General features: G+C 38.1%; 1 protein-coding gene across 1 annotated transcript in view; it reads right to left on the bottom strand.

The window, feature by feature from the left end:
* LOC146145760 (bromodomain adjacent to zinc finger domain protein 2A-like) overlaps positions 1-22803 on the bottom strand; it is a 43329-nt gene that overhangs the window by 15150 nt on the left and 5376 nt on the right. Inside the window, exons 8-31 of the mRNA XM_083390675.1 lie at positions 22059-22236; positions 20238-20631; positions 19153-19696; positions 18366-18402; positions 17633-17734; positions 16009-16094; positions 15443-15541; positions 14485-14598; positions 13881-13996; positions 13218-13315; positions 12568-12695; positions 11646-11708; positions 11142-11186; positions 9791-9919; positions 9054-9159; positions 8242-8358; positions 7156-7298; positions 6543-6650; positions 5684-5868; positions 4464-4617; positions 4044-4115; positions 3547-3660; positions 2062-2800; positions 1012-1167 (exon numbers count right to left, since the gene is read on the bottom strand). Of these exons, the coding sequence (XP_083246801.1) occupies positions 1012-1167; positions 2062-2800; positions 3547-3660; positions 4044-4115; positions 4464-4617; positions 5684-5868; positions 6543-6650; positions 7156-7298; positions 8242-8358; positions 9054-9159; positions 9791-9919; positions 11142-11186; positions 11646-11708; positions 12568-12695; positions 13218-13315; positions 13881-13996; positions 14485-14598; positions 15443-15541; positions 16009-16094; positions 17633-17734; positions 18366-18402; positions 19153-19696; positions 20238-20631; positions 22059-22236 (4027 nt within the window). The remainder of the gene's footprint in view (positions 1-1011; positions 1168-2061; positions 2801-3546; positions 3661-4043; positions 4116-4463; positions 4618-5683; positions 5869-6542; positions 6651-7155; positions 7299-8241; positions 8359-9053; positions 9160-9790; positions 9920-11141; positions 11187-11645; positions 11709-12567; positions 12696-13217; positions 13316-13880; positions 13997-14484; positions 14599-15442; positions 15542-16008; positions 16095-17632; positions 17735-18365; positions 18403-19152; positions 19697-20237; positions 20632-22058; positions 22237-22803) is intronic.

Consider the following 22803-nt stretch of genomic DNA (forward strand, 5'->3'; position numbering starts at 1 on the left):
TCAGAAGTGTTGTGTCGCATTAACTATTTCAGTACGTACGCCAGTAGTAAAGATGCAGGTTTTATGTATCTTTATTTGTTTGGCCATATGGAATTGTGGGTCGCACAATAAAACGTTGTTGGAAAGCACTGATCTAGCCCTTTCTATGTGAAGCAATGAGAAAAAGCATTTTCCTCTAGCTCCTCTTTGAGCATGAATGCATTGTGTATAGCTCAGTTGGCAGACGGTCCCGGTATGGCCGGAGGTCTTGAGTTCGAACCTCACTGCAGACTAGTTGTTTTTCCAGCCTGCCTTGCTTGCACCATTGATCAACAGATTCGGTTAGTCTGCGATGGCTTTCGGTGTACTGTAGGTGATTTATCATTGTTTTTGCCTATTAAGGCATCAGGAAGAACTATGTGTTAATCATAAAGAATCCCTAATTCCTTATATATCAGGGATGTTTAAACTGGGCTCCATTAAGGCATAATTCTTCACAGATTTAATCAAAAATGAAACAGATTAATTGCAGCACTTTTCCTTGATTTGATTTAGATTCTATTTCAGTTTTATATTTCTGCCTAAAATGGAGTCAAGTCCATTAACTTTATGACGTCATTTCTACGACAATTTATATGTCGACCCTTATACACGCAAAGCAAATTATTTTAGAGGCCAAACTCTGTTAAAGGTGTATGGCGGCCCTGAATTAAAAAAGTACGAAAAATTTAAATATAAAACTGAAAAGTAGATAAAGTTTTTATTTCAGAATTTATTTTACCACAAGTCTATTTTGATAATAAATTGCGAAGCCAAAAAGGTCGAGTAGATCGACAGCATCTTGATTAAGACGTTTCGATACGAGCTTGTATCATCTTCAGTTAGTGTGGCTGAGAAGCAATTCAAGCATCACTTATAAGAGATGGGACGCAATTGTTATCAGTCTGGGTTTCGAAAGTTGGAGCATTATTTGGTCAGCATTTATTCAAAATCGTTTCAAAAAAAGCCTTAAAAATGCTTCAGAGCACAAACCTAAATCAACAGCAGAGATGGCAGGAGGTAAATTACCAATATGGCTGTTCTTATTTCTTTCTTCGCTCTGAACAAGGTTCACGGCTGTTTCCAATTCCTGGGCGGATTCTGTGAGACGTTCTTCGCCAGTTTGAGAATCGGCAAGGCGAGTTTGATCTAAGGACGAGAAAAAATAAAGAAATTAAAATGTAAATTGTCGGCCACAAGCTAAGGATATCTGATAGGCTTGCATTTTATTTTAAAACCGATTGCAGGTATTTAGGAATAAAAGGGCACGACCAGACTTGGACAACGATTTGTTTTGTCTTTTTAAAATTAGATTAAGACCATTTCAATTTTTTTCCAAATTAGATTAGAATTAGACATTGTACAGCCGAGCGTACGCTTTTAAACAACTAAAGTTTGTGCGTCAGTCTTAAAACTAAAACTAACGTCGCCGTCAATCCAATCCCAAAGTGACTGCGATAACAAGGCCAAAGCTTTGGCTGCGATCGCCTTTCTACAACCTCCAACCATAATGCGTCAGATATCAAATGACGCCATAACTGTGACAAAATGCGCACGCTTATAAAGAAATGGAAGATACACACACATATGTGTTCAATAACTGTGATCCCCACCAACGATAACGGTTTACGTATCATTAGTACACCGAAAGCCATCCCAGACTCACCGAATCTGTCGACCAAATGGCACTAAGCTTTCTAACAGGCTAGTCAGTTTTGACCTGATAACCTGTGAACTTCGGGATGTTAGAAATTAGTTTTGGTTCACAGTAGTGAGGTCCAATGAATACACATTACACACGCATCAACAATTATGATCTAGCCTACACCAAAAGCCTTCGCAGGCTCACCGAATATGTTGATCAAGGATGCAAGCAGGGCAGGCTAGAAAAACAACTAACCTAAAGTGAGGTTCGAACTCACAACTTCCGGCCATACCAGGACCGTGGCTCTACCAACTGATCTTTTAAAGAAACTAACGTTTTTCGGTCAGTCTTAATTCAAGACCAATGTCGGCGCCAATACAGTTAAAAAAAAATCTTACTTGGGTAAAGTATGTGCGATGAACAGGCAACGGCTTTGGCTGCAATCGCCTTTGCAGCAGCAAGTACCGAGTCCTGGCCTGCCTCTGTGCACTTAACGTTGCTCTCATGCGACGGAAGGACGGCTTCGGCGCCCTCATCGGACTTTGCAACTTCTTGGCTCTGCTGAAACTGAAATTTCGATTCCGGGGTAAAACTGGCCCCGGTTGGGGTCAAACTCGAGGGGTTTTCCCTCGAAGGGGATTTTCCGGCGTCGGACTGGAAATTATCCTGAATTTCGGCTTCTTGGTTGAAGTGAGAATTTGTCCCGCCAACTTGGTATTCCATGTTTTGCACCAAAGGGATGGCTTCACTGTGTGACGTCACCACTTCAGCATATGACGTCATTTGGTCGTTGGATGACGTCACCATCGTGTTGGCGTCGCTGGTCTCGCTCGTGTCCATTCGTTCAAGGTCAGAACCAGCGTTGAAAGATGACTCGGCATTTTCCACTTGCTGTGGAGTCACAAATGCTGCGTCACGTTTATCTTCTTCTTTTTTCGAGGAAACTTCATCCGGATTCTCTTCTTTTACATCCTGGCTTGGATCGGTTTCCATGGGGATTTCAGAATCGGTTCCGTCTTTTTCTTCGCAATTGAGAGATTGGTGCTTTGCTCTTTCCTCGCTCACTGCGCGTTGCTCCTCGTCGCTTAGCAACTCGTCGTCATACCAACCGCCGCTCTCCAGACCTTCAACGTAGATCTGACAAAGAGCGTAAAATAAGCAAAAATGAGCATAAGGCAAAAAAATGGGACAAAAACAAAGTAAAATACGAGGTATGGCAAACATTTTTTTTTCGAGCCACATAAAATAAATAAGAAAAGTCTAAAAAATGAAAATTGCTGTCTCTGGACATAGCTAATAAGATGACAATTTGTTTTGTATTTTTTTAGTTAATTTTTAAAGATTTTCATAATTTTTGAAAATACACAGAACGGTGATACTGATAACTGTGTTTGGACGTTATTTAATTAGATTTTTTAATGGCTATATACGTAACATCGTTGAATACTATGCGATCAGAAAAACAAAATAATTTGGGAATACGCAATAAAATGATACAACGATAACGGGGAGCTTCCAGAGGGGAAACCGAAAATCAGCTGATCAAATAAGGGTTTTTGCACAGGCAAGGCCAGGCTAAAAAATAATTAGTTTGTGGTGAGGTTCTAACTCACGTCATACCGCAACCGTTGCTCTACCAACTGAGCTACGCAGGCTCAGAGGGAAGTGAGTAGAGAAACCATCATAGCACGACTGCTTGCTACATTCTGTTAGTACAAGCAATTTAATGCTGAAGGCTTCCGGTGTATTATGGTATATGTGCCGTTATCATTGGGAAGTACAACGCCTAAAAGGTCTAGATCGCAGTTCAACAGACTTGAGCACATTTTAAGATACAACGATTTAAGATACTTTGTGGGGGTAGTATGTGGGTAAAAACTCACCCCTCCCAAGTTGGAAAGGACCCAGTACTTTCTCTTGTAACGATCCTGACCCATGTCGAGTGCTCGGAGCGGTTTTGAGCTCGAGAAAAGCTTCTCGTTGAAGGACTGGTGCTCCTAAAAAAAACAACTCAGTGATAAAGACTGGGTAGTGGGTATACCTACAGTGGTTCTAATTTTTTGGATCAGAACAAACAATGTTTTAAATTCTCAGCCTGCATATTAACACACACACTGATGTATTTGATTAATATGAAAACATATCGTAAACTGTTTTTAATCAACCAATAATGGCTTCATTATAAATTTTCGTGCGAAAATTGGCAAAATAGTTAAAGTTATTGCCAGTTCTAAAAGGTTTAAGAAAAAAATGGCCCTGTATCTGCATTAACTCAGTGGTATTGCAATTCTATCCTCTCTGTTACGACAATTCGACAACTTTACAAAGGCGCTAACTGACAAATCTACTAGTTTTACTTACAAGGGAAAGTAATTCGTACCTTAGTTAGTTTCTTCATTTTCCTCTCCATCACAGTTTCGCCCTTACCCTTGGCGTCGTTTGAGCTCAGGTTCTAGCAGAAAACAAGTTGGAAAAAGATTATTGTCGGGCCCTAGCGTACTTTTAAAATTAATTTTCGCCGAAAAATATAGACAATATGAAAACAAAATTTGCATTGAAACAAAATACGACGTGTCGGACATCTCCACTGTCAGCAAAGTTTCGTGAACAAAACTCTCTTTAACCTAGTTTATCCAGTTTATACTTTATTTTACATTGAAAAAAGTTAAATAGAGGCAATCTCGTAAAAGCAGCCGAAAAAAAAATGTAATTTCCTTTCCAAAATATTTTCCCGCCCTCCAGTTGTATTAAACAGCACGTTTCCACAAATTGCTCCGTGGTTCCGCCATTTAGCGCTCACCGAGTCATCGTCGCCTTTCGCCGATTCCTTGTCGTCCCTGCTTTCCTCCTTGCCATCTTGCTCGTCTCTGATTGGCTGGCGCATCTTGTTGCGCGATTTGATTGGCGAGCTCGAAGACGCGTCACTTCCGTCGTTCGCGTGCTCGACTCGGACCCTACAAAGTAAAGCGGCGACTTGTAGAAGCGGACTTTATTAAAAAAAAGTTTTTTAGCCTTGTCAGAACGAAGTTTCGAATCATTTCTGTAGAAAATTGTGACAAAGTTTGTTGCGTTTTTGTTTAGATATTGGCGAACTAATAGTTTATGTGTTTAACAACATCAACGTTTGCAAATCGCCCTTTTTATTTCACCGTTTTTAATGCGCTTAGTGTGCAATTGATGCAACTTATTTTACCTCAACCGCAGCTTGTATTTTGCCGACTTGGCACACTGCCCGACACAGATGTTGCGCTAATCGTGGCATAATAACACCTGGGAAAAACGATCTTCTTCTAGTATTGCTAAAAATAAAAAATAGGGGGGGGGGGGCTTTTTGGATTTATGGGTACCCCCTGGTAACACCGTTGTCTGTTGTTGCCAACACTAGCCTGCGATGAAAATTGAACCAAAGACCTCGGCTAAATCGGCACCATCGCTCTATCAACTGAGCAGACATACCAGATCAGTCGCTCTACTGACTAAGCAAAAAAAGAGTCGAGAAACGACCAATACACGGTTGCCTGACACTACATCTTGTTCGTAACACTCTAGACTGCGGTGAGATTCAAACCAAAGACTTCGACCACACCGTCGCTCTATCAAATGAGCTGTTAAGATTAACAGTGAGTTTGCTAACGCGCATTTTGATGTAAGTGCTTTATGACCCATTTAATTGCGTGAGCATTCTATTACTTGCGGTCAAACGGTCACAGATCACATGGTGCCTTGACATTGTAGTTGTCCTTACGGCAGTTGGTGTTACTACCTTGTCGCGGTAGGAGCTCACATTGTTAGTTATTTGTAAGTGTTTGGCCATGATGTTTAACTTACACTGATGCTGTTTCTGTTTTAATAACACTGTTTTGTATTCTATTTGAATCAGATGTGAATCCACTTGTGTAAGCCTTTGTGTTTTAATAAATTCCGGTTCACTGATCAAGACTTCAATATCGGACCGGATCCATCATGAGCTATGCGCAGACTCAGTGGTATACGCAAGCTGAAAATCAGTTAAAAGCTCACTGTCTGATTTTTCCCTCGACGATCCACTTGTCGCGTCTGAGTGAGGCGAGTTTATCGAGGTGTCGGTCGATCTCTGCGCACACCGGTTGACTGCAAACCAGCTCGTTCACCATGAAGGCAAGCACCTCGGCTTTCACGTCGCTGCTCAGTGAGGGAAACGGCTCCGTCTCTAAGCTGTCAGTCACCTGGAAAGTAAAGGAAAATTGAGCGACAAAAAATGTGGAGGCTGTTCCAACTTATACTTCGTCCATACTCTGTCGGTTAACTGGAAAGTGATGGAAAAATGAGCGAAAATCACGAAAAACGTGCGTATGATTAAAAAGAATATTGAAAAAAAAAACTATTAAAACATGACAGGTTTTTGCTTTTTGCGGAAAAAAGTGCATTTTATTATATCTTACAAAATAAATTATAAAAAAGAGAAAAAAAAAACGCTTTAAAAAACGTTATTAAAAAGTATGATGGGCAGCCTAGGGATAAGCGTACTCAATTTCATGGAAAAATTGATTTTTATAACTTGTAAAATAGAATTTGAACAAATGAAATGGTTTCGTCCAAGTCATGTGGAAAGTATAAATTAAAAAAAAAATAAACGACCAAAAATGTACGTGGACGTGTGTATTTTAAGACGAGTTGAAACAAAGTGGAGTTATGCGGCTATAAGCTTAAATTGTACAAAAATATGAAAGGCCGTCCCCCTTTGTTTTTACCTTATATATGCCTTACTGTTAATTAAGGAGCTCAACAAATGTTGACAAGTAACGTGAAAAATTGCAAATTCAGATTAACAAGCTATCTAATCAAGCTATATTGTATTTCAGAGATTAAATCGTCGACAGCCTTCTGATTTAAGGCTTACCGGTGTTTTGTGTCCGTTCCTTGCCCAAATGAAGAGGCGCAGAATCTCCGAGTAGTTCTTTTTGGTCACGTCGATGTCCGTTACTTTCAATCCGGTTGCACAGTGAAGCTACAACGGTATTAAGAAATTAACAAAAACAGTTGGGTCTAGCTTCAAGTGATGCAGGAAAAGGACTTTTTTAAATCAGAGGTCAACAATACAGTTTCAAAAATAGCACAACCCACCACAATAAGTTTTGAATGTAAAAACTGATGTGTTAAAATGATTGGGGTATTTACATAGATGAGTATATTGTTATTCCCGATACTAGGGTGGTATCGGTGCCGATCCGATAGCAAATTAATATACGAATTTTGGCTTGATTTGCGATCCAAAACAGCGATTCTACTGTGAAAGGTAAATTAAAAATATATATATATATAATATACCGCTAAGGCGAAATGTTGCTTTGACATTCATTATTTAGCTACATTACAGATTCGTGCATAGTTTACAGAAGTATATATGGTATTGTTGTCGCAATAAAATGTCGAAGTATCAGAAATCGCTAACCACCAAAAGGCAGTAGAATTGAATTAAAAACGCCAATTTTTTTCGACAACCGTTCACTTACCCAGGGACCAGGGGCGGGTACTCCGGGGTCACAAAGGCACTGATGCAGCAGGGCCATGGTGAGTTGGACCAGGGAGCCCGTATGTTCCGGGTCATTGAGCAATCCCCGCTGGAGCTGCTCGAATGTGGGAATCACCGATTCTTCTGCGACGGAAACAGGTTTTTGTTATTTCTTTTGAAGTTTTAAGGAAAAGATTAACTTAAGAGTAATTCACAAGTGTGAAAACTATGACAAATGGTTTTAGTTTGTTGGAATCTCCCGTTTTATAACGTTCTAACCTTAAAAAGCGTCAACATTTGTGTTAGGCCAGCATTTCGTTTATGACGTAACACTAGACATAGAATCCGAAGAGTTAGTTAACAAAACAACTGTTTGATAAATATTGTGCGTGTTATTTTGTTAATACCGCTGTTATTATTGTGTAAATTATAACCGTGTAGTTATATTACAATTCTGTTATTATTGCCGAACTTGAATTATTTATAATTTTTGGGGCTCTCTGTTACTTGTATTTTCTGCAAACCGCTTATCCATTGAATACATTTGCCCACCCCTGATTTATACAATCCACATTCCATATAATATATATTATATATACGTATGAGAAATGTTTTAAAATAACATAAATAGTACTTGTTTAAAGAATATTTGTTATAGATTTAAACTAGACGTAATAAGAACAATAAAGGTTATATAGAAGTGGGTAGCATTTTGAACGTTTATTTAGTTTCAACAAGTACAAGATGTTTTGTTAACAGTAAGTATATTCAAAACGTTTCAGAAAAAGAGACTTTTTGAATAAATCGCAATTTAACAGCTAAGAAATTTTACAAAGTAAGATAATATGTTTCAGAAGAAATGAGTCCATAGTTATAAATAGATCGGCATTTGCTTAAATATAATTTTTTTGTTTAAAACAAAAGACAGTAAAAATACGCTAAAAACTAAATCACTTCTTAGACCAGTTTTGGATAAAGGTGTCTCAACGTCAAAAAAATTGCCATTTTAACTCTCAAACTTCCAAAAAAAGGAGACAAATACTAATGTTTGGGACAAAATAATGGCTATATATATTTTCCGACTTACCGAGCGAAATGGCAGTTCGGAAGGTTAGAAGAAATTCGATGACCATTAGCAGGTCGGCCGTTGCGTCGCCACTCAACTGTGACCACCTTCCAGAATCTTCCTTCGAAGCGATCGTACCTGGGAAAATACATCTTCGTGAACGATTTGTTTTTTTCAATTCTATAAGTCAGTCAGATAATTTTAATACAAGGTGGCCGCTAATTTTTGATTGAAAGAAATTAAACGAAATTAATCTTTGTAACAAGGTCGTATTTGTCTAAATCTAATTAGGGAATTTAGGTAGCCCAATATAAAGACAAATTGTATTGAAATCTTGCCAAACTTTTGCAACCGTGCTTCAATTCTTTTTCTACTTTGACCTGATGAATCACGGTTGTGCGAAAGCTTGTCAAGATTTCAATACAATCTGTCGTTATATAGTGCCACCTGATTACACTGAAAGAAATTAAAAGATTTATAACAACTTGATTTTTTTAGAACGTAATATGATCATATTCGGGTAAAACAAGTAAAAATGACATATAAAAGATTAAAATGCCAGTTAAAAAAATGGTTTTAACATGTCACTTTAGAAACACACAACGACCCCGAATTTTACAAATCGCAGTAAACGAGACGAAAAAAAACGCCCAGGCGAGATTCTTCGCGATTTTAGTTTTCTAAAATCTTACAAACATCGTGTCTCTATGCCACTTATATTGTTATGACGCAATGTACCAAAACTTGTGACGAAAACAGGATTCAAAGCTCCTTTACACGAATGTAAATAAGACGCGAAAATCGAATTTTTAGCGCCCTAATTATCCACAAACCTTGCAAGTTTTCGAGCTTGGGTAGTGGTTGTTGCACTTTGATGCACATATCCTCGACCGGCATCTTCATTTCGCGTGCCAAACGCATTGCATGACGCCGTTGCTCCTAGAAAAAAGAAAATACGAAGTTAAAACTAGGTTAGAGCGAATAACGACAGTAGTGTTTTTCGACTTTTTAAATTCACGGAACCCTTTTTGGCAGTACACTAATTTTGCGGAACGCCAATAAAGTTTGTGATAATGCAATAAAATAGGAAACACAACAACAGTTTATTCACTTTCAGTTTTTCTTATTTAAAATGTGAACTGTATATTATAGACAACTAGGAATAATATTGCACCATATTGAATAAAGCATATCACGATGAAAGACGTATACTGGTGATAGTAAAAAAACTACTTCATAATTTAATAAATAAAGAGATATTCGTTCAAAATGCTCCCAATTCGGTATGGGATTTAATATTCCTACTGCGTCTCTCATTAAAACCTGAAACGATTATGTTACCTACGTCCATTGTGTTAAACCAGTGATTAATAAATTTCTCGCGGAACAACTGGAAATCTTCCGTTGAACACTAGCGTTCCGCGAAACTGCGAACCACGGGTATAATAGGGCGGTAGTAACGGATGGGCGGTTTTTAATTCATTGTCATCTTATTTGTATGCCAGCACTGTTTATCAAACGATATTATTCGCCATGTTTTTATAGAAACACAAACTATCGCTTTTCTCACCAGTTTCCTCTCGCGCATGAAGATCCTCTCGTTCCTGATCTCCTCCCTTCTTCGATCCCTCTCCTCCGCTCTTCTCTTTGTCTCCAGGTTCTTGAGGAGGATGAGGCGTTGACGACGCTGCTCGCGCTCCTAACAACCACAAATAATAAGATTCAAGATGACTTTGAGTGACCATTGGTTGGTATTTTTGTATTTTTTTTTTCTTGGTAAACTCTTATTACTTGTACTTGAAAAACGGATTATGCCCCAAAACATTAGGGTCATTTAAAGACAATAATTTAACATTCCTTTACAACTCTATTATATATTATTTAATTGTAGATTTTAAAGAACTTCTAAAATATGAGTACTCAATTGGTAAAAGCAAGCTAAACAAAAGCTACTGCTGCGTTTGGTAGCTACACTGGTCTTGAACGGACACTCAAGACATTTACGATGTTTACTTCTAAATTTTATTTTTCTAAATTGCGCACGAGCTGTTCACATGATATCAGCAATTTGACATAATTCAAGATTACTTTGAGTGGCCAGTAGTTGTAACTTGAAATGTTTCTGAGCATCGCGATTGTTTTTACGGTAACGTCGTTACGGCAGAAATTATTTTACCACATCTGGACGCCCGGAAACATTGACAGGCTGTCTCCGCGCATGCTACAAGCATTGAAGTATGCAGAGCTACATAAGGCCGAGTCCGTATATATTTCTACTCTGGGCGCAGGTACCTTAAAGATGTTAACAAAGTCGAACGATCTTAACAAAGTCGTATTTTGAAAATGTGCTGTTAATTAATCGTGGAAAATAATGAAAAAATCAAAAATTACATAACATACAATAAATCAGGGGTCGGAAACCTGGCTCTTTTGATGGAAAAATGTTGCTTGTAGAAAAATCTAAGCTATCATTTCTCAGCTTGATCTCAAATAAAAAACGGCCGCGCTAAGTTATTTCCTTTTTTACACATAGTAGCAAATTTTCGGCGCTTTGCGCGAATCTGATGTTTTTCGAGACTACTATCCCGTTTAAAGGAATCTCTTGGTATCCAAAGGGTTTTATTCTTTCAACGAACACCGTAATCAAAGTTGTGCAAACTTAGCCAATGCATTTTTGGTGCATAGCATGTTCTGTCCTTTAAATAAGAACAAAATAAACGACCTTGCTCAACTTACTACTTTGTACCAACCGAAAACTAGATATTAAATAAAGCATAACATGGCTTTCATGAACATACAAGCAAGAATATTTGGCTTTTATTGCTCCCTTAGCTACAAAGGTTCTCGACCCCTGTAATAAATATATAGATTCGAATTTACGTTAGGGTGATCATCCGTGGAGTTTGTGTTATACAACTTACCTGTTGCTTATCGACAAGTGCTTGCTGCCTCAGCATTTCCCGCTCCTGAAATAACGTAAATAATGTCACACCGACATTTTACGAAAGAAACCAAGGTATTACGCTGCTTGAAGTCAATTATTTACGTACATATTACACACGATTTTACTATCGCAAAAGTGCACACGAACAGATACACACACACTCACTCACGCGCGCACATACACATTACATATAGAAACATTCACACACAGGCACATACAAACATACACAATTACACACACATACAAACACAGGCACATACAAACATACACAATTACACACACATACAAACACAGGCACACACACACACACGCACAAGCACATATACGTCATACACGCGAAAAAAGAAACACACAGAGATACATTCACACACGCACATACACATAGAAAGCATACAGACACACATGTACATTATACAATCACACATACACATTTATCTATTGTAGCGATGCTCACCGACAACAAACCGCAAACTAACCGTACCTTTGCTTTCTCCAGTGCTTCTTGATATTTCATCTGACGAGCCGCTTCGACTTTTTGCCGCTCCTAAAACAACAACAACAACAACAACACAAATCAAGTATAGGGCACAAAGACGTTTGTTATTTGTTACTTCTAGGGAAAAAGAAAAACTAGATAGTAAAACTAAATGAAGGAACAAAAGGTTTGGTTTCTGATTCGAGATGTGAGGCAATGACAACTAAAGCGGACTCTTTAACTACAATCGAAACTGTATCGCTTTTACAAAAACAATTAAATGTTGTTTTGTCAAAATATATATATATATATATATATATATAGGTGGTAATATACATATACGTATGAAAGATAACCTCGTGGTTTATTAAACCTTTACAAACAGGGGAAATAAATAGAAAATCGACATTTTTGCGAATAAAAGTCCTACTTAACTGAAAAAGGTATATGTCGGGTGTACAGATAGGGTCAAAATTTCTAAATACTACGAAGGTGACAAAATAATTGTATTTATTTTGGCTAGTTGATTTTTTGAAATCTGTCGAAAAGGCACGGCATCCTACCTACGTGAAATCATTACTTTTGTGGCTGAAATTTTTTTACGAAATTCTGTTTGTAAGGTATACCGAGTTATTAATAGATGGTTGCAACAAAATTTTATGAAAAAAATCAAAGACATTTCAAAACTTTTGTAAGAAAATTTGTAAGTTTTTAATGACCTAAAATTAAATCGATCAACGATTTTGGAATATGATCCGAAATTTTGAGAATTTTAATATGCATAAATTTTCAATATGTAAATAATTTTTTAAAGACACAAAGATTGTAATGTGTGGGTAAAAGTATACGGAAAAAATGTAACGGAAAAAATGTAACGGAAAAAGGGTTGAACAGCACTGGCTTACAACTAGATCGCTTATATCCGTACCTGCAGCATCTGCCTTTCTCTTAGCTCTCTCTCTAGCTTTTGCTGGTTCATTCGTCTCTGTCGCTGCTGTTTTCGCAGCAGTTTTGTCAGCTCCTTCTGCTCGTCTTTTTGGCGCATTTTCAGCTCGGCTGAAATGAAAATAACGATTGATTTAGGCTCAGTAATAGATATATCCGAACACGGACGCCCAGTTTGGGGTTCTTCCGGTGCCCAGAGCATCCCTAGGGGAAATTTGGGGTGCTCAGCCCCCCTAAACCATTTATAATGTTTTGGTCATGTTCGTAATTAGGTTGAGTGTTTGTAACAATCCGTAATCCTTCCATAAATAGGTGGGACTTTTTTAGTAATTGGCGCATTGTTCACAATGAGAGAAATAAGATGAGCTTTGATAAATTAAAAAAAAAAAAGAAATTGCGTTTGGTTTGTTTAGAAGCGGCGATAACACAACACAAGTGTCGAATTTTTTTAAGGAAAAAAGCTCGCCAAGATTTCAATACAATTGTCATTATACAGTGCCATCTGATCAGCAACTTATTAAACATGCTGGGCTTATAATTACCCGAAAAAAAGCGAAATTGCGTATAATTTGGTTAGAAAGCGATGCCTACCCAACACATTTTTTTTTAACTTTTTTGAGGATCCTGAGTTACCTGCTTGTTGGAAAGCTTTCTCCCCAGCTTCGATAAAACATTGCTCCTCTAGCGTCATCTCGTGGCCAACCGGTGGCGTCGAAGAATCGCGAAAATCCCTGGAAGCAGAAAAAGAAAAATACAAAATTAAACAAAACACGGCGCTTAGGAAACTGAGTTGCGTAAAACAAGTAGACTGAAGAAAGCTGCTTCCGGTCGTGCTAAATGTGAAACTAAAATCGAATCTAAATACACTTTAACAAAAGGGCGAAGCGTTGTTTTTTTTTATTCACAAATTTTCTTTAAAAAAATATTCAATTGACCCTTTATGACCCCCCCCCCCTCCCCAAAAAGATCCACGTACCCCAAGGGGACCATGGACACCGATTTAGGAACCCCTGTGGTCTACACGGTAGTTTTAACTCACGTTTTACTGAAAAGCAACTGCCATTTTGACAGCAAAAAATGATTTGCATTCAACCACAAAAGGTTAACTAAGTTCAACCTAAAAAAAACTAAAAAAAAGTTCAAAAGAAGGCAAAAGTTGGCCGAAGAAAAACAAAACAAGAAACGGTTAACTGAGTTTAACCTAAAAAAAGTGTGAGTTAAACCTAAAAAAAAGTAAGCATTGGCCGTAAAAACAAAACAGAAAAGGTTAAATGGGTGAAAATACGCCATTTATACCTTCGATCTTCGAAGTCGGAACCGTCGGCCGTCCCGTTTTCTCGTTTCTCGCCGTTTTCTCGTTTTTCGATCGACTCGAAAAACTGCTCGGCGTCGGGAGGACTCAGCTTTTTCCACTGTAAAAGAAAAATTTAACAAAATGCAAACAATACGAGCCAAACTCCCGTTTTTTTAGACCCTTGTGCTAGGAAATCTCAACTTTATAGCTTTTCTGTAATTAGATAAGTACATTTTAATGATAATTGCGAAAGTCTAGCGACAAACAATATACCTGAACCAGGGGTTCTTAAACTGGGGTCCATGGACCCATTAGGGGTACGTGAGCTTGTTTAGGGGGTCGATGAAGAATTATTGAAGTATTAGTGGATATTTAAGAAGCAATCAATTTTTTAAATAAAAGAGTAATTAAAAATAAACCGGTTTTGCACTGAATGTATTTGGACTTCATTTCATTTCGCAAAAAAAGAAAAGTTTAAGAAAAAAAAAAAAAAAAAATTTTAAGAAAAAAAGTTTAAGAACCCCTGAGACCTAAACAGTCAATCCAATAAATGAAATCCTAACTGTCGTGGTTTTATTTTGTTTGTTTTTGTGTAAAAGCACTTACCAGTTCCGATTCGTCTTCTTCAACGCTGCGTTCGTAAAACGAACCGATCCTGATCGTTCTTCCGAAGCTGAAGTGCCTGGGACCGTAACCGTTTTCGTTGCTCGCCTCCAGAATCTGAAAACAGCATCCATATGATTAAATATTGTTTAGACTTTTCTGTCTTAGTGAAAGTCACTCATAAAAAGTTCTAGTCATTTAAGAGAAATATATTTCACCATAAAACAAGGCATCCTCAGTCTATTATTAAAATAGATTCAGTCTCGTATTTCAAATGACTCTGAACCAGGGGTTCTTAAACTTTTTTTACCATGGACCCCTAAATTATTTTTGGAGCTCGCACGTACCATGTTAGGCCAAAAAATTTAAAAAATGACGTCATAAATTTACGTTACAATACAAATAGACTTCTGCTGATTTCGGTCCAAAAATGGTGAAATGAAGTCTTATTTCAGTCAGTGTAAAACCGTTCTATTTTTAATTAAATTGTTCTCTTTGATAAATTGATTTACTTCTAAAATATACACTAATATTTCAGTTGGGCGTTGATAGACCCCCTAAAACTAGTTCATGGACCCCAAGGGGTCCATGGACCCCAGTTTAAGAACCCCTGCTCTAAACGAAGAGTTGTAAAACTAAAGTGTTTAAAGTATGACGAGGAGATTCCCTGAGTAACTATATTTTCTTTATTTTTTGGTACAAAACTAACTAACAATGCTAAGACTGTTAATCGTTTGCAATACAATGATTTGCACTTTAATTTCAGAATGTTGGCTCAAAACATAACACTTAAGTTGAACTTAATTTGGTGACTTTCGTCTTGCCGTCCTCCTAACGTTCTGTTACGTATTTTCTGAAAATACAAGGCGGAGGAGAAACGCTGGTTATGGCACAGAATAATAATATCTTCCGACTTGATATTATAAGCGAACTTTCTGTTTTACTACGCAGCCCGAATTACCCGAATCACTTCTTCCAAAGTCGAGGCCGTTTTTCCGTCGGGCGACAAGTAAGTGACGTCAGAGGTTATCGTGCCTACGTCATTCCGCCTGAATCTCACCTGGCCAAAAAAGAGAGAAGGTTAAAAGACTACAGTTTGGAGTTGCACAAAATATCGAGGGTACTTGGTTGGAATAGTAACTCTAATAACGATGACCGATACCCGATATTTTGGAAAAAAGTATCTCCTTTTGATTCAATGCCAATGACGTCATCACTATAAGAAGCAGGACAGGTAAAAAAATAGAATTATTAGGCAAAGAAATGCTTTAAATGTTGTTAGAATTTAAGTTTTTTTATTTTTTAACCGATATTCTAAAGTAGAAATAAATGCGATAAAACGTGAATCATGCCCAAATTGCTTTATTCATTTGCTATTGGATAGGATCGGTATTGATCGAAATAGTATTGATACAAACACTTGGCATCCTTGCTTGCCGTTTCGAATCCGGCCCGCGGGCAATTTCACCTGGGTCTGGTTAACAGCTTAAACGGCTAGAAAATTCGAACAGGTTAATGTTTGCATACCTTCCTAATCCATCCTTGCGAAAGAGGCTCCTTAAGATCTGATTGGTCCGCCGCGGTCACGTGACGACGCTTGCGAGCGGCATTTTCTAAAAAATAAAAACATTTCAAATAAAAGCGTGATTTCATGACTTCGATTTAAGTATTGGGACGAAGCTAGAAACAAACAAGGCTTCACATTCCATTTTAACAAACAAGCAAAGGTGTTCATGTGTTTTTGGAGAACACGAGTTGTCATTTATAAAAGCAATTATATGCTTATTCAATAAAATAATATTTTTGTTACTTTCCTTGTTTATTAGGTTCTATGCCAGCTTTATGTAAGGGCTTTTTGCATTTTTTTGCGTTAACAGTTTTTAAGAAAACTAATATCGTCGTTTTGAGGTAATGGCAGTATTCGAAATTTTAGCATATAGTTGTTTAATTTTGTTTAACCGTTTCGGCCCACTTTGGAGCTATGTAAAAATATCAGTATTTGTAATGTAGTGCATTAAAAAACAAAAACCAAAGGCGCCCAATATATCTACCGCTTTATCAGAGTCGCCAAGACATCTGGAAAGCCATGTTTTTAGACAGTGTTGTAAAAAGTCATTCGTAAAATAACTTTAGTTCTCGAAACGAATAACAAGCCCCCCAACTGTAAAACTCGTCCGATAATGAGCAACAACTCAAGTATTATATATAACGCAACGCATAACAATCGAATTGTTTTCTGTGCAAATATTAAGACAAAAAAAAAACAATTAAAAATGCTAAATGAAAAAGCTTCATTTTAATCCAAGTCAAGTCATTTGCTTAAAAGACTCAAGTCAAAACAAGTCATTTTGACCAAAGACTCAAATCAAGTGAAGTAATTTATCAAAAAGACTCAAGTCAAGTCATATTTAACAAACGACTTAAGCCAAATCAAGTTATGTTATTTGAAAAATAGTGACTTAAGTGCACTTTTTTAACTTGAGTGATTACAACCCTGTTTCACAATCACCGCAACCTTTCTTGTAAGAAGTCTGACAAGGCGGACGAAAGAACGAGCGAGCGAACGAAGGATCGTCGAGGTTATAGTTATAGATTTGCGTGTCGAAGCTGAAAATAAGCAGCGCTCGTGGAAGTAGAAACCATTAGGGCGGGCGTCGATGACGTTTGCCGATGCATAATTTATCGCAAGAACTGGAAAGTAGTTTGGGGGAGGTTGGCGTATTGCGGGCTAATACTGTTGCGCGACTGCGGCGGCAAGACCGTTGTCTTGCTACACCAAACAACATTAATCTGACTTGTCGATTGAAAAGGACGCGATACGTGGATCCACCATGGGTGCACTCGAGCGGAACACATTTTTTATTATTATTGGGGAGCTCATCAAATATACAAGCAGCAAAACGAAAAAATGCAACGGTTACTGTAAGCAATCATTTTTCGTCGGTCGGATAAAAAGTTGGCCTTTGTTACATTTTTTTAAATTATTTTTAATTAGGTGCAGTAGGAGTTGACGTGTCATTTGATGAAAACGATTTGACTTGGATTTTTTGATTAGGTTTTTAGTAACTTTAAAGTAAGGTCAAATCATTTGTAAAACTATAAGCTGGCTAATACTGTTGCGCGACTGCGACGGCTGCTCGGTACTGCTTACCGCCAGACTGCTTTGCTTGTTCTGATCTTGAAACGTCGCATTCCGACGAGCTGTTGTTTTGATGCTGATGCTGATGCTGAGATCGATTTTCGGTGAAATTGTCTGCGCGAAAAAGTTATTAATTCGCGAGTTTTTTTGGTAGAGCGTTCCTTTGATTCAATTGGATTGAAAACAGTGGGAAAAGTGGGAAGGGTCCGAAAAGACGTAGCGCGAAAATCAAAGCTCATATAGAAATAGGTAGCGTTTTCCACGTTTTGAATATCTATCGCTATGAGTCACGTTCAAAATGATATATTCTAAACGTTCAAAATGATACCTACTTCTGTATACGCTTTGATATTCTTTTCTTTTTCGGAAAACGGGAATCCGTCTGGGCTAAATGGCCTTAAAAGGTTTTACAACTTTGGTCATAGAAAATTGTTTGGAAACATTATATTTCTAAAAAAATAATTTTAATATCTCAATATAACTTTTCTTCTTTCTAAAATAACTCTTTATTAACTGAAAAAAAGATTTTTCGCTATACACTTGAGCATTGTGTTAAATAACGGAGATATTAAACTAAAATAAATAACCGAAATATTCTATCGATACGTTTCAAGTGTTAGCACTTCCTTAAAAGATCTTGGCGGAAACGCCATTCGTTCCCCGTTAGTTCATAATACGTTGGTTAGATGTAGCATTTAACAATATTTTGGTCCGTTTTATGAAATGATTTCTTTACTCTACTTACCGTTTGCAGCTTTTTGACTTCCGAAGGACGATTGTGCCTAAAAAAAGAAAAAAAAATTAACTGAAAAAAGCACACACAAAAACCAACCTTGCTTGAAAAAACAAAAAAGTTTAATAAAAAAGTAGCTCTTTGGCGCTACCAGCGGCAACGAAGAAATATAAAACACAAATTACGAGGTAGACGACCCCAAAGCGAACTTTATTTAAAACTAATACTTCACACACGTTTTCAAACAAAGCGTAAACTGCATTGTTTGAAAACGTTCGCGCTTTATAGTTTATATTATACATATTGTTTGAATTTTAAAATACGAAGCTCTGCTCAATAACGCTACAATCATCGAATTGAATTTTTACTCGTGCTGAATTAGAAATGTCGGATAATATTGGTTCGGAGCCGATACCCGATACCAATTGTTAGTATGATTTACAATCGATTTCAACCTAAAAATGTAAATACTTCACACACAACAATGGAAAGAGGTCATAAAGGGCAACGCACTATGGTATAAAGTTGTAGTGAGCATAAAATAAATAAAAAATTAAAGCCCCGAAAACGTTACGGCTGGAAAACGCAATAATGGTTTGATCTTTTCGTGTTGATATATTATCGTAATGTAAGCGATTGGTAATTAAGTAACGCTGTTATTTGGCAGCTTATAATTTACAAGAATTACCAAGGGTTTCCGTTCACTGCCCTTTTGCATTAAACATAACCAAAAGTAGCCCATAAAAATTACCTTTAGGTAGAATCTTATAGAAAACCTAAAAAATACTTTTTTTCAGACCTTGTGGATGACCGGCACCCGATTCTTCTTCTTCGACTGCCCTCCTCCTCCGCTTCCGCGACTAGAGGAAGACGCCGGAGTCCCGTTGCTGAGCATATCGAGCTCGCGCGACAAGTTCATCTGCTCCATCTGCAAGCGCTGCATCTCGGCGGCGACGGTGGCGGTTAGGATGTCATTTATCGCGTTCAAATCGCCTCCGGGCTGCATACCGGACGCAGCCGCTCCAGTTAGGATCTCGCTGTAGGCGGCCATCATCAGTTTGAGCTCCTCCGCAGAAGGCTGCTGCTGTCCGCTCCCTCCTGATCCTGTTGCTGCTCCGGGAACAATGGGAAAGGAGGAGCTTCCCTGCATCCGAGCCTGGAAGTCGTTGTTGGATGTTGAGGAGGAAGTGGTTGGTTTTGAGGTGGATGAAGAGTTGGACTTGTCCCATGAGAAGTTACGAGGATGCGGTTGCTGGGAGGAGGAGGGACTGTCGACTCCGCTTCTAGAGCCGCTTCTGGCACGCTTTGGATCCTCCTTGACTAACTTCAATGGCGACTCTTGCCTGAAAGAAAATCAACTCCTCGAGTTAAAATCGTTGATCTTTTCCGTCCTTTTAAAGTGGCAATCACGTCAAGATGTAGTCTATTTACTCGACATATTTGGCATTAACATTCACTCAAGCAACATTACAGGACAGTGCATAATAGGGCTGCAGGTTGGAGTCGGACTAGGTGTTCGGCGGAGTCCCGATCCGACGAGCGCATGGGCAATATCGAATTTCGAAACCGATAAGGCAGCAAACTACGAAATGTAAAGGTGGAATAGCATATGGTGGAATATTTTTCAAATACGTATTGTGGGCGAATGATTTAAATGACATCAATTTCAGTGGATTGCTAAATACCCACTTTAAAGTAGTTACGGGAAATGGGTGAAATACAGGCTGTAGAGTCGGAGTCAAGCTCGGGGTAAAATCGCACATTTTGCTCAAGTCCAACGCGGGTTCATTTTTCGGCCTTGTCTCGAGTTATGTTAACACACAACTGTAGCCCTGGTGTAAAGCGTACCTAAAAAAACAGCACCATATCAAAATTCACACTTGCCTGCTGACCGACGGTTTGTCGTCATTACTCTCGAACTTGGACTTGACGAGAGAAAGTGGCGACGTTTGGTCGGACAGCTGACGGTCTCCTTGCAATGATCTACGGTGGGAGTCCTGGATACCACCAGGAGGCGACGCAGAGTCTTGGTTGTTTCTCGGAAGAAGATTGGGGACCGAAGTCGGGTTTGCCTGCTTTCGTCGGTTCCGGTTTTCCGAGTTGGCCTTGTTGGATTTTGATATGAAAGAATCGTGCAAAGAAGATGGTGACGAGTTTGAAAAGTTGCGAGCGTCAGCCGACGAAGAAGAAGGGTTGCTTGGGGGAAGGCTGTTCTGCTGCTGCTGTTGCTGCATTTGAGAGTAAAGAGCTGAAAGGAGGGCGTCGGTCTTTTGGTCGCCTGAAAAAACAAGAATAAATTTAAATGTTTTAAAAGATTTAGCAGGACAGTTAAATTGAATGGTCACAGTTGCGTATCTAGGTGGGGGTTGTAAGGCATATTTTCCTTTTTTGTTTGTTTTTGTCAGGGTTTAACTCACCGTCCGAAGCGGCAATGTTTTTAATGTTATTGGGTCACGCGTCTTAACTTAATGCTAACCAAAATTAAACGACGCTGTTTTTCGTCTCTTTTTTGTGCAAGGGTCGACCGTAAACGCAGGATATTTATTCGTTTAGGTCTGCTGATAGCAAGTGTGTTTTCGTTGGGCACAGCTAATGATTCGTTATTCTCTATCTACGCTAATATTTTTTTCTCAAAACAGATTATCTTAAAGGTGGTTTAACTGCGACTGGCGCGTTTTAAAGTCTCCATTTTTATGTTATGATAGTTACCGTTTAAAATTATTCTCTATAAGCATATTTCAAGACCACGTGTTGAGTGTGCAATTGACACAACTTTTTTTCCCTTAAACGCAGCTTGTATTTTAGCTGACTTGGCAAACAGCTCGTCGCAGATGTTGCGCTTATCGTGGCATAAACGATCTTCGTTTAGTATTTGCAGGTGGCGATAGACGTGCTTGTGATTTATGGTAGTCAGGTACATCGAACTTAGGCAACTGCGCTGCTGATAGTCTAAACATGATTTTGCCAAAATCAATCACACACCTTGTACGGTCATGGCTTAGTTTTCGCCTGAAGTTAACTACAATTTCCATTTTATGAAAAAGTGAGGCATTTTTTGTCACTCAAAACCTTAAAAAACACTTTGCATGTCTACATTACAGCTGGAATGGCAAATCACACTCGTACATAAAGGGTTTCAAAGTTGTGGTTGTGGTTAAACTTCGTTGGGGGTATGTTTATAAGACCATGGTACATTTGAAGCCTTAGTCGGAAATTAAATGGGTTTTATTTGACTATAATATCGGTGAAAATAACTCTAAAACGTTCTTAAACTTTTTACCCAACACTTTATGATTTTTTGAAATAATGGACTGAAGTATAATTCATAAAACTTCAAATATTTAAGTCAGTGGTTCTCAACCTTTTGCAACCTGTGGAACCCCTACGTTATTCTGCAAGTTTTCGCCGAACGCAAATTTTCGCTCAGTATTTATTTCTTCCTTCTAGCAGCTGAAACTGGGCATAATCAAATTATAAAATTGCAGTTATATGGCTTGAATTGGCCAAACTTTCAATTTATAACGGTACGTGATACCTTGGCGCATAAAAGAGATTTGAAATAACAGCATTTATGTTGCAGAGGACGTTCTCGCCGAACCCTTAAAATAGCCTCGTCGAACCCTGGTTAAGAACCACTGATTTAAGTTAAGGCTTGACTATTAGTTCTGGGACGTAACAAGGTTTATAAGACTGACAATAAAGTACCTGTTGGGAACATATTGGGCGGGAAACCGGAGTTGTTGGGTTTTTTGGCTGTTGGTTTGGAAGAGCGGGATTGATCCCTTCCGTGACTTTTCGATCGTTCCCTGGAGTTTGACCCCCTTGAAGAGTTGCCGCGGGGGGACTTTGACTGGGTTTGCTGCAGCGGGTTTTGGGCAGACAACTAAAAAAAATAAAAAAAATAAATTAAATTCAACTTTTATGATTTTCTGCATTTGAAATAACCAACGGGTTAATGAAATCACAGAAAATCTCAAATTCAGTCTAGCTATCACGAAAAAGCGTCAATTTTTTACAGGTACATATAATATACCCGAAGAAAAATATTAGGAAAGATTGTGTCTTGTAAAATGTTTGTTTTCAGTTAAAACCAATGATGACAAAACCACATTTTTAAAACGGAATAAACTTTAAAAAAATCGTCTGACGAGAAAATAAGACAGCACTTTAGACTCATATAATAATGTTCGAGTCTAACGTTATTATTTTAAACACTCAAACCAACTGAGATCTTTTGACCAGACTTGGACAACTAGATAATTCTAGTTTTCTAATTCAATGAATTAGAGCAAAATGCGAACATGTTTCTCTAATTCTAATCTAATTTGTGAATTGCTTGTGCGCTCTAATTCTAGTTCTAATCTAATTCAGTATTTACCAAAAATCCTACTTTGTCCAACGGCATTTTTAGTCTTTAAGTTATAGCCAAATAACTTAAAACTAAAACTTT

Source organism: Ascidiella aspersa, chromosome 5 (assembly GCF_963924565.1).
Source record: "Ascidiella aspersa chromosome 5, kaAscAspe10.2, whole genome shotgun sequence".
In the NCBI taxonomy this organism is placed as follows: domain Eukaryota; kingdom Metazoa; phylum Chordata; class Ascidiacea; order Phlebobranchia; family Ascidiidae; genus Ascidiella; species Ascidiella aspersa.